Raw genomic sequence first — 13,000 nt, 5'->3', positions numbered from 1 at the left:
ACAAATAACAAATTAGCTCTCAACACATCCATGAAACTCCCATTACTATTGGTTTTGGGGCTGAAATTATTTTGGCTCAACTTATTTGGTCTGAAATCAAGAATATAAATATAAAAAATACTTTGTTTCCTTTTCTGTCTCCCTCTCCTCCAACCCTAGCCACTCAGCCCCTACCCAGATGGTCCATGCGGCGTCACAATCTTTGCTCCCTCGCTCTCCCACTACTTTTTCTATTAATTTTTGTTTACAAATCGCATGCACCCAGCCGCCACAAGGAGTCACTAGAGCACGATGGGACAAGGACATCCCAGCCGGCCAAACCCTCCCCTAACCCGGACGACGCTGGGCCAATTGTGCGCCACCTCATGGGTCTCCCGGTCGCGGCCCGGGATCGAACCCGGATCTTAGACCGCTGCGCCACATGGGAGGTCTACTCTGTCCTCTTACTGTATATCCTATCATCTCTTCCTTCTGCTAAATCCTTCTCCTTCCTGTCTCCTGATTCTGCCTCTTTGACCCTATTCTCCTCTCTTTTCTGCGTCCTATGACTGTATCCTTTCCTCCCCGGCCGGCCCAGCCATCTCCTCCTACTCCGTGGAGGAAAACTAAACTTTCGGAGGACCTATCATCCTTTCACTCCCTCCTCTCTACCTTCTCTTCTTCTGTATCCACTGCTAAAACCACTTTCTATCACTCTAAATGCCAAGCTTCTGCTTCTAACCCTAGGAAACTATTTTCCACCTTCTCCTCCCACCGTAATCCTCCACCCCCTCCCTCCTTCCTCTCTGTGGGCGACGATATCCACTCCTCATTCACTCAGCCTATGGAGTCTACTAGTCCCACTCACACAGAACTACCCTACACCTTGACTTCTTTCTCCCCTCCATCTCCAGATAAAATCGTGCGACTAGTGAAGTCCGGCCGCCCAACAACCTGCCCGCTCCACCCTTACATTTTAGTCATTTAGCAGACGCTCTTATCCAGAGTGAGTGCATACATTATTTTTTCATACTGGAATCGAACCCACAACCCTGGTGTTGCAAATGTTATGCTCTACCAACTGAGTTACATCCCTGCCGGCCATTCCCTCCCCTACCCTGGACGACGCTGGACCAATTGTGCGCCGCCCCATGGGTCTCCCGGTCGCGGCCAGCTACGACAGAGCCTGGATTTGAACCAGGATCTCTAGTGGCACAGCTAGCGCTGCGATGCAGTGCTTTAGACCACTACACCACTCGGGAGGACAACCTTCTCCCAACCATCTCTGGAGACCTTCTCCCAACCATCTCTGGAGAACTTCTCCCAACCATCTCTGGAGAACTTCTCCCAACCATCTCTGGAGAACTTCTCAATTCCCTCATCAACCATCCTGACCTCTGGCTGCATCTTCTCTGACTTCAGAATGGCTGAGTTGCTCCCCTCCTCAATAAACCAACACGCGATTCCTCTGACGTCAAAAACTACAGACCTATATCCCTTCTTTCTTTTCTTTCCAAACACTTGAGCATGCTGTCACTGACCAACTCTCTCGCTATTTCTGTCAGAACGATCTTCTTGACCCTAAACCAGTCAGGCTTCAAAGACGGGTCACTCAACCGAGACTGCTTTTCTGTGTGTCTTGGAGACTCTCCACACTGCCAAAGCTGACTCTCTCTCCTCTGTTCTCATCCTCCTAGATCTATCCACTGCCTTCGACATCGTGAACCATCAGATCCCCCTCTCCACCCTCTCATGGCTGGGCGTCTCAGGCTCTGCACACTCTTGTATCCTACCTGGCAGGCCACTCCTACCAGGTGATGTGGAGAGGATCTGTGTCTGCACTACGTACTCTCACTACTGGTGTCCCCCAAGGCTCGGTTCTAGGCCCTCTCATCTTCTCACTATACACCAAGTTGCTCTGCTCTGTCATATCCTCACATGGTCTCTCCTATCATTGCTATGCTCATGACACTCAACTACTCCCCCCCCCCCCTCCCCCCCAGGTGGCGACACACATCTCAACGTGCCTGGCAGATATCTCAGCTTGGATGTCGGCCAACCACTTCAAGCTCAACCTAGACATGATGTAGATCTTAAGATGAATGCAAGAACTGTAAGTTGCTCTGGATAAGATGACTAAAATGTAAAAATTACAATCTTGGTAAAAAATGATATCGGTCACAATGTTTAGGTTGTCTAAGAAGATTTCATGGTGTTCACTTTACATGTCCAACACAACCTTGTAACTAAAGTCATTGCACTGATCTCAAGCAAAGACTTGAGATCCTGCAGACTTGATTAAAGTCGTACTCCAGTCTCCTTTTCACCTCATTATTCACCTGATATACTTAACAAAAGGCACATCTCAATACAGTGAGGGAAAAAAGTATTTGATCCCCTGCTGATTATGTATGTTTTCCCACTGACAAAGAAATGATCAGTCTATAATTTTAATGGTAGGTTTATTTGAACAGTGAGAGACAGAATAACAACAACAAAATCCAGAAAAACGCATGTCAAAAATGTTATAAATTGATTTGCATTTTAATGAGGGAAATACGTTTTTGACCCCCTCTCAATGAGAACGATTTCTGGCTCCTAGGTGTCTTTTATACAGGTAACGAGCTGAGATTAGGAGCACACTCTTAAAGGGAGTGCTCCTAATCTCAGTTTGTTACCTGTATAAAAGACACCTGTCCACAAAAGCAATCAATCAATCAGATTTCAATCTCTCCACCATGGCCAAGACCAAAGAGCTCTCCAAGGATGTCAGGGACAAGATTGTAGACCTACACAAGGCTAGAATGGGCCACCAAGCAGCTTGGTGAGAAGGTGACAACAGTTGGTGCGATTATTCGCAAATGGAAGAAACACAAAAGAACTGTCAATCTCCTTCGGCCTGGGGCTCCATGCAAGATCTCACCTCGTGTTGCAATGATCATGAGAACGGTGAGGAATCAGCCCAGAACTACAAAGGAGGATCTTGTCAATGATCTCAAGGCAGCTGGGACCATAGTCACCAAGAAAACAATTGGTAACACACTACGCCGTGAAGGACTGAAATCCTGCAGCGCCCGCAAGGTCCCCCTGCTCAAGAAAGCACATATACATGCCTGTCTGAAGTTTGCCAATGAACATCTGAATGATTCAGAGGAGAACTGGGTGAAAGTGTTGTGGTCAGATGAGACCAACATCGAACTCTTTGGCATCAACTCAACTCGCTGTGTTTGGAGGAGGAGGAATGCTGCATATGACCCCAAGAACACCATCCCCACCGTCAAACATGGAGGTGGAAACATTATGCTTTGGGGGTGTTTTTCTGCTAAGGGGACAGGACAACTTCACCGCATCAAAGGGACGATGGAGGGGGCCATATACCGGGTGAGAACCTCCTTCCCTCAGCCAGGGCATTGAAAATGGGTCGTGGATGGGTATTCCAGCATGACAATGACCCAAAACACACGGCCAAGGCAACAAAGGAGTGGCTCAAGAAGAAGCACATTAAGGTCCTGGAGTGGCCTAGCCAGTCTCCAGACCTTAATCCCATAGAAAATCTGTGGAGGGAGCTGATGGTTCGAGTGCCAAACATCAGCCTCGAAACCTTAATGACTTGGAGAAGATCTGCAAAGAGGAGTGGGACAAAATCCCTCCTGAGATGTGTGCAAACCTGGTGGCCAACTACAAGAAACGTCTGACCTCTGTGATTACCAACAAGGGTTTTGCCACCAAGTACTAAGTCATGTTTTGCAGAGGGGTCAAATACTTATTTCCCTCATAAAAATGCAAATCAATTGATAACATTTTTGACATGCGTTTTTCTGGATTTTTTTGTTGTTATTCTGTCTCTCACTGTTCAAATAAACCTACCATTAAAATTATAGACTGATAATTTATTTGTCAGTGGGCAAACGTACAAAATCAGCAGGGGATCAAATACTTTTTTCCCTCACTGTAGGTGGTCCAGGTTTCCTCTTTTGTTCTCTATTGCTCCTCTATTGTTCCTCAAGGGGGAGGCTGATGACATCCCATCTCCCCATCAGACCAACTCCTTGAATGCCCTACTCCTTGAAGTTTGCAGTTTTGTCTAAAAAACACTTTTTTTCTCAATGTATTTTTTTACCCTTAAGTGTGTGTACTTTACTGTATTTATACTTGGGATATAGCTTTTCAACAGTAAAAATTCAGAAATCGCTGGAGGACATCTTTAAGTTAGCAAGACAAGTTATGTCTAAACAGCGCCTCTATTTGGGAGCTCTGACAACAGTCAGTCACTCATATGGGCTGGATTGATTACATTCCCTCTCTCCAAGCAGCTCAGTTCACATCCTCTCAGTTGACATGGTAACCCTGAGGGCAGTGTTGCCAAGCAACAAGCAAGCAGGTCACAGTGCTCTTCAAATCACTCCCAGACCAGCTTGTGTTTCCTTCCCACAGACACTAAGAAAAGAAGTAGAGGCCCCTTATCCTCTCAGAAAGACATGTATTTCTATGACGTGTCAGTATAAAGTTCATAACTCCTTACTAAAGCAATGCGAGAGGTCATACTCTTACAAATTCCAAAGTAATTATATGTAATGCATATCAATGTAAAATGTATAACTCCTTAGTAATGGAATGTTTAATGTTCTTATGTTATGCATATCAATATAACGTTCATCACTCCTTAGTAATGCAAGGCAAAAGGTATTATACACTTATAAAATATTTTTATTAGGATAAGAAGCAGCATTTCTGTATGAAACATGAACAATAATACAATTTCCTATAGAGGGGTATGAAGCCTCTGGATGAACATTATAGTGGTAAAATACTATTTATTGATATGAGTGGTTAAACTGAAAAGCCTTCATCTTTGACATTGTCTGATATTTACATTTTAGTCATTTAGCAGACGCTCTTATCCAAAGCGACTTACAGTTAGTGAGTGCATAACATTTTTTTCATACTGGCCCCCTGTGGGAATCGAACCCACAACCCTGGCGTTGCAAGCGCCATGCTCTACCAATTGAGCTACAGGAGGGCTGTAGATAGTGCCACAAACACTCAAATGGAAAAAGTGCAAAAAATCACACACACCCACACCCACACACACAGGACATTAATTGTATTCATAATACATGTATTCACATATCAAATGTATAAAGCAGTATAGTCCCTTAGGTAGCTGATATGATTTAAACACCAACTGGTATATTTATCATCACAAAAACAAGTAACTAATAAAAAATCCTGCCTCAGGCAAAATACAAAAAATAACCACATTCTGTATATATGATAAAGAACATAGCAAAATATAACACTATATAAAAACTTGATATATACGAGCATGTTTCACAAACAGCTTAGCTATAGATACTAACATTTCTGTGTCTTGTGAAATTCACAGTGAAGTAGGGAGAACGTTTTTCTCCCTTTTATTTTTTGGATGAGAACATAGAGACCTTTTCAACTAGCCTTGAACTGAGACATAATCATAACTTTCTACTTCACGGTCCTGTGGTGTTTGTTGCATCTGGACATGTTCTTAAAACTAGCTTGTGTCTTCAGTAGGGGTCAGAAAACCATTAGTCTTTGGATAACAAGCCAAGAGACTGGGCTGAGTCCCAAATGGCACCCTATTCCCTCTGTAGTGCACTACTTTTGACCAGGGCCCATAGGACTATGTAGGGAATAGGGGGCCATTTGGGATGCAGACTGGTGGATACTCTACACTGGAGTAACTCTACACCCTAAGTGATATTCCAATGGACATTGTACAGAGTCTGTATACTATATAAGGCTATATGGGGGAATTCAAGATGACACGACACCTTTTCGTTAAAATCTGTTTTTCCTTTCTTCTTCCAACCACATGAAACCTAACCACAGTGAATTAACACTTTCTGGTACATTTTTGTAAAACAGAATATAAAACTGTACTGGAACACACACTTTTACATGGCAAAATCACATTTTCATCCATATTAAAACAAATTCACCATACAGGACATTAGCTTACTCTATGAAAGGGAACTACTGTGTATACAACGACCAGCGTATGATGGAAGAAGCTATAGCGACACTATAAAAGGACAGTCAACTCCCGTTCTCTCCACCATCACTGAGCAGCAGTTCATTAGGACTCATGGGGGACCATTCTCTCCTTCTCCTCTCGTCCCCTCTGACAGGGAGCGCTCTGCCCTTCCTTCCCGGGGTTCCCGCTGCTTCCTGGTTCGTCCCAGCAGTGCTGACCGTTATGTGAACAGAACAACACGCTACTCGCTCCGCTACTGATTGGCCGGTCATTTATAGCCTAGGTTCAGCTGCATCCTGTTAGCTACCTCCCCACTCCCGTCCCCTCCTGTCCCCTCCCCTCCCCCCATCCCTCTTCCTCCTCTCTCACGGTACTGTAAAGCATCGCTCCCTCCTCGTTTCCCCCTGGGAAAGGGAATGGGAAGTCTCACTGTGTATAGTCCAGAGAGACACTGGAAATACTGCAGTGTACATCATGCCCATTGTATGTTTGTGTCTATATATAAACTCCAGCTCCAGAGCTGCCCAGCAGTGTTCTGTATAAGAAACGTGTGGTGGTGTTTGAAACGTGTGACTCTCTCTCTATTTGTCACGCTGTAACGGTTTAGCATGGGGTCCTATAGAGTTGAGAGTCCATTGGGTTTAGTGCAGACTGGCTGTAGTTGTAGTGAGACCTCCTCGTCCATAGGGGGCGTCACCTCCGGTGGTGGTCAGTCGCTGTCCTTGCGGAGGCTGCGGTCCGTGTGGAGGTTGGCGGGCTCGGGGCTCTTGCACTGGATACTGGTCCCGTTCCCGTTTTGTCCCGTGCTGGTCACTGTGGCATCCGAGTGGCACCAACAACACAGGCAGGACTGGAAGGAGACAAGGGGACAAGATTAGAGACACTATTTATACTGCTGTGGTCATGCTGTGTTGATAGCCTTTATACTATTGTTATTACAATAGACAAGGTCCAAGTAGGCACTTTTCTACAGCTTACAGTAATGAGGGATTGACGAGGTCCAAGTAGGCACTTTTCTACAGCTTACAGTAATGTGGGCTTGTGTATGGGCTTGTGTAATGGGGTCTCTTAATGCTTCTTTGAACAATATACTACATAAAACTACATCTGCTCACAGCGTGAGAAGTAGAACACTTTTTATCCTACCCAAACTCTTAGCCCCACTTCTGCAGAGAGAGAGGAAGAGGCACGTTCAGGGTCTGGGAATTGCTGTTATGAGTCAGTCTCTCTCTCTCTCTCTCTCTCTCTCTCTCTCTCTCTCTCTCTCTCTCTCTCTCTCTCTCTCTCTCTCTCTCTCTCTCTCTCTCTCTCTCTCGCTCTCTCTCTCTTTTCTCTCTCTCTTTTCTCTCTTTTCTCTCTCTCTCTTTTCTCTCTCTCTCTCTTTTCTCTCTCTCTCTCTCTCTCTCTCTCTCTCTCTCTCTCTCTCTCTCTCTCTCTCTCTCTCTCTCTCTCTCTCTCTCTCTCTCTCTGAGGACAGCTAGAGCTGGGGCAGGGTTTATCTTCAGCTCAGGTCTCTCTAACAGATATGTACAGTTATGTGACCTCACCCAGTAAATTAGTTCATAAATCACTGCTTTGCTTGACATTTTCTTTACATAATGTCATCACCAGCACACAGCCACAGCCCCTCGGTCGTGGGGAGAGGGAGAGGTTCTCTGTTTGTTTTACTGGCAAGACTAGAACAAAGGGTTTGGGGAGGGCCGGGGGGTTAGTGGTGATACTGATAATATGGGGGGAAAGAGAGAGAGAAAGAGAGAGAGAGAGAGTGAAAAGGATAGATATACAGCGAGAGAGAAAAAGCGAGTTGGGTGTGTGGGTATGTTTAGGGATCTACTGTACCTTGAAGCAGTTTTTGAACTTCTTACTGACGAAGTAGAGGATGATGGGGTTTATACAGGAGTTGACTGTGGCTAGGTTGATACTCAGGTAATCCAAGACCAACAGGAAACTGAAAGAAACAACAACACCCATGTTGTTTGGCAGAACTTCCATTTGAGTTTAATCTCCTTGCAATCGTTAAATTGCAGCAAATAAAATAGTGTCCGTCTGTGTTTAGTCTGTTGTGGTTCTAGATCCAGTCAAGTGTTTCCCCACATCTTTCCACCTTCGCATTTCCCAACACACCGTACATCAGTCATTTCTAATAATAAGATGACAACAGCAAATAAACATGGCTACACTCATGAGCAGTTCACAGCGTCCGATGTCTCTCTGGTTGTAGACCATCTTCTTGAGGATCCTGCTGAGGTGCAGGGGGAACCAGCACAGAGCGAAGATCAGGACCAGGCAGAACACCGCTTTGGCCACTTCCCGTCTCTGGGAAAACAATAAACAACAGATTAGGAAAAGGTTGGACGATGACGAAGAAGGGTGACGAAGACAAGATACTGAGAGGAGAGAAATGCATAAAGAAACGCTATGAGTTAGTCTGAGGACTGTATAGTAACGTCTCTGGGGATGTAAACAACAGATAAAATGTTAGGTTGTTAGGGAGACGCTAGGTTGTCAGGGAGACTAGGTTGTTAGGGGGAGAGGAAAAGGACAAACTTTTAAAGAGACACTAAACATGAGTCGTTCTGCAGTAGTGTACTGTTACAATAGAGTTGCCTTTGCCTATACACAGCCCAACCAACTCTGGCTTAGGGCCTCCAAAACGCTAGAGGTGGATCTGGTTACAGTGCAGAACAACTGAAGAGAAGAAGAGAGATTTGATACTAAGTAGTAGTACTATGAATGTAGAAGGCAGTCAGGGTGGGTTATGCGACATCAGCTTGAGAGGCCTGAGAGAGGGAACGGGCTTCTCCTAAAGAGACACTAACACAAGGAAGTCTGGTTGAGTACTGTACAGTACATAACAGTACAGTGTGTGTGTGTACCTGTTTGAGGTGTTCACTGAGGGCGATGCGGAGGCTGCGTTCCTGTGGTTGAGCATCTCACAGGTCATCAGAGTGTAGAACACGGCCGTACACATCAGAGGAACGCAGAAGTAGAACCCAAACAACCACCAGTCCTTGATGTCCTTATAGTACTGCAGGAGAACCACAACAGGAGAACATGTTAGTACACAGGTTCTATGCAGGTGAACCACAATACTTAACATGCCAATTCTCCAGAAGACTGTCCAGAAGGCAAACGTGGGAGAAACTGGTTGTATTCATGTGGTTTCTGGTTGTAATGTAATTTGAAGCAGTTTCACCTGCTAGGTTTGGTATAAAAGTAAGTTGAGATTCTCAATATGTCTATGTGATGGCAGTGACATATTCGAATCGACTAAATCCACATATAGGAGTGGGGATATTATCGTACAAGTTTTAAGGAGGAGCAGATGCCATTTGAGGAATTTTTTGGCCAAATGTTCCTCTATAACCTCTATACGACATTACTCAATTCCTCACTCTAGTAGGATGAGATACTATAGGTCATACGTGTTCTGTTGAATCTGGATTTAAATTAAATGACCTAAACCTCAGCATGGTTTGGCCATGATATGGGATTTAGATCTTTTGTGTTGCATGATGTGGACTAGACACACATGCTCAGCTATAAGGAACCATACATCAGTTGAGCTGTAATTGCTGTTGCGGTCTGCAATCAATTATTTTCGCCAGGCTTGTGAACAAAGAAGTGATCTCCTCAGAGATTTTCTCTCCGAGAGAAAACGTATGGAGACCTCTGTCAGACCTGGGTTCAAATACTATTTGAAATATTTGAAATATTTTGTGTTTGCTCTAGCCTATCTGGAGTGCCAGATGGGCGAGGTTTGCAGTTTTGGGATCATTCTATTGGTCCATTAAGCCAGACCAGCTCAATCATGCAGAGCTAAATTATTCAAAATGATTTCAAATCATATTTGAACCCAGGTCTGGCCTCTGAACGCTTCCTTTCACCATATTTCTAGGTCTTTGGGTGGTTCCGCCAAGAATGTCAGAGAAATGAATGTCAGTATGATAAATTCACCGCTGTATTTATCACAATTACTTTTGATGCCAAGTATTTGGACAGATGGAATTGTTTCTGATAGGTCAGTGCAAGGATACGCCACTACATGCAATCCTGGACTGTCAGTTATACTAACTTAACACACATGTGCTGTACTGTAACCCTATTTGAATCAGTTTTGTCTTTTAAATCATAATGAATAAGAGGGGGGATCCTAAATCAGTACTCCTACTCTGAGATGCTTTGTGGGCCAGATTTGTTTCTATAAAGATAATAGGATTATTCGAAGTGCAGAAGTGTCAACAAGAAAATGGGTCGTGCCATCATGAAGTCAGACTTGGGGTTGAGCATGCATGTCCGTATGGTCTCGTTCCTGTAGTCGAATTTAACCATGTCGAAGCCGATGGCCTCTGGGACGGCCAGGACCAGGGACAGCACCCAGATGGACACGATCTCCATGGCCGTCCGTAGAGGAATGCCTACTCCCTGGACCCTGCTCCACGATGCCACTGCACGGTACCTGGGGCATAGGGACACAAAGAAGGAAAGGGTGAACATGGTGGGGTAGGGAAGGGGTTAGAGCAGAGCCAGGGCTGTGGGCTTTTCAGCAACAACATGAGTTGGGACTAGTAAACAGCCCAGCGGCTAAACTAGTTGTAATGAAGTCATTTCAACCAGCTTTTAATGGTTGTAATGAATTCATTTCCACCAGATTTGCCCGCTAGGAGGTATCCACATCCAGTGGAAGTTGAATTTAAAACTGACAGTGAAAAGTGAACCTATTTTAGAGACACTTCCAGTACTTGAATAATAGACTTCAAACGTTTAACCCTGCATGGAACATGATTGTGGGAACCATAGAGATATGGTGAGAAAACTACTGGACTCCTTGTTAATCTTATTACAGTAACATACATTTTGGTAAACTCAGTTGTACATTGTAGCATGTGTTCTATTAACTGGCGGCATGGCAGTAGACCAGACACACACTGTACTGCATCGTGAGAAAAATGATCGAAGTTAAGATTTAATGAACAACAGACATAATCAATTGTTTATCCTCAGAATTTAATATTAATTATTTTGTGAAGCCTCCAAACAAGTGTTGGCAGGAGCTATGGTCTGCTTGTTTACTGTGCTCCAAATCGGGTTTGCTTGTTTGTTTCATTAATAGGAACCGCTTATCTAAATGTTTTAGTAAAACGGTGCATCAAGATTTTATGGCCTGAACAATATATTTTTCATGACGCATTTGAATACCCTTGTCAAACCACATAGTGCCATTTATATTTTACCAAGCTTGTAATGTATCCACCTTCTCTCTGTCTCTCTCTCTCTCTCTCTCTCTCTCTCTCTCTCTCTCTCTCTCTCTCTCAAACAGAGAGGACAAGACACAACGATTGCAAACCAGACGAGATATGCTGCACATTTTCGGAGAACAAATGGAGACCATCTGCTATTGAACGCAACTCTATCACTATCGTCTCTCTCTCTCTCTCTGTATGATGGGAGTCATTCAGCATAGCTGGTATGGCAACTCTGGAGCCCATCCTTTACACCCAGAACAGACCTCCTTCTGCTCTTATGCCTGCTGGCTCACACAGACCAATGAAGCCGGACGTCAGCCACTCACTTTCACTTTGCTGATAAACTAGACTGACGATGTTAAGTGTTACAAGAACTGAAGGGAGTGAGACAGGAATACAAGTCTAGTGGTGTAGCAACAGACACAAAACAATCAGAATTAAAAATATTAGATTTGAGAATAAAACTACTTCTACTCCTTGATGGCAAAGCTTCCTTCCTCAGGGAGAGAAACAGCTAAGACCACAAAGCGTCTGAGTAGGAGTGCTGATCTAGCACCAGATTTGTCTTATGGATCATGATGAATAAGATTGTATGGACAGATCCTAGATCAGCACTCCTACTCTGAGAGGCTTTGTGGATATGGCCCCAGGTGGCCTAGTCCTTAACAGAGTAACTATGTTGGTAATGGGAGAGCTCAATTATTACTGACCTTACAAACATCCGGAACAAACTGCCTTTACCGTGCTACCTCCACTAAGGATTTAAAAAACGAACTCCCAACCTGTGGTTTCCTTTAAATCAAATTAGGGAAGTCATTCATCTTTGCTGGCCAATTTGTCTCAGCCACTCCCATACATAGCTCATTCTATCTCATAAAGACTTGACTGTTCAACAAACACATTTGGTTTGAATTCAAACAATGGTAATGTGATTTGTGATTTATCATGGTGTTGGTGAGTTAATGGCAAAGGTTGACGGTCTGAGGGTGACTTTTTTGAATAGATTGAAAAGTTTAGATAGGAGTATTTTTCTTTGATACATACATATGTAAAGATGACTACATTTCACAGAAAAAAAGTATTATTAGACTGATTTTCATTTGGAGTTTACCGTAAAAAACATAGCAAAAGTATCTAACCTACATATAAAGATTCACAGAACTGAAGGGCCAGAACAGAACCGAATTCAACTGTGCAAACATTCCATGAGTCAGGAACCAATTAAAACACATGTTTTTACAAGATCAAAGAACCCTATTCCAGGGAGCAGAATAGGTCTCTATGGAATAAAATGCATAAAGACTCACTTATAGTGTCTGAGTACTAGGTCAGCTTCAGCTACAGCTCAAATAGTAACCTTGGTAACTGTATGCCTATCAGACAATGCATATGATAGTAAACGAATAATGTGTATAATGCTTCAGAACCCTTACCCCTTACTCCCTAGACACTCTTGTAGATCTGAAATAATTGGATAGGTGTAGGCAATAGGCTATCATGAAGCAGACTGAAGGAAACACCTTATTGCTTATTGCTTATATTGGTTGTTTCTTCTATAAACATTAATATGCTTATATTCATATTTCTTTATGCTTTTTGCTTTGATCCTTTCAGATCTGCTACCATTGGTTGATTTGGAATTCAGCAGTGGTACATGGAACTGACCTGTCGACGCTTAGGGCACAGAGGTTGAGGACAGTGATGCCCACAGAGGCCTTCTGCAGGAATGGCACCAGCTTACACAGACACAGCCCAAAGGAAC

General features: G+C 43.9%; 1 protein-coding gene across 1 annotated transcript; it reads right to left on the bottom strand.

Annotated features, from left to right (window-relative positions):
• Positions 1 to 4,665: 4,665 nt before the first annotated feature.
• On the bottom strand, positions 4,666 to 12,995 carry LOC311116012 (endothelin-1 receptor-like; the record flags this gene model as incomplete). The annotated part of the gene is given in 7 exon segments (XM_084191142.1): positions 4,666 to 6,842; positions 7,832 to 7,940; positions 8,163 to 8,308; positions 8,869 to 8,906; positions 8,909 to 9,020; positions 10,253 to 10,451; positions 12,904 to 12,995. Coding segments are annotated over 7 exon segments (837 nt in total), but the record flags the coding sequence as incomplete, so codon positions are not given.
• Positions 12,996 to 13,000: the final 5 nt, after the last annotated feature.

Source organism: Coregonus lavaretus (genome assembly GCF_964263955.1).
Source record: "Coregonus lavaretus genome assembly, contig: HAP1_SCAFFOLD_9749, whole genome shotgun sequence".
Lineage (NCBI taxonomy): Eukaryota > Metazoa > Chordata > Actinopteri > Salmoniformes > Salmonidae > Coregonus > Coregonus lavaretus.
The sequence above is the reverse complement of the archived record's forward strand: the minus strand, read 5'-3'. Positions and strand labels throughout refer to the sequence as shown.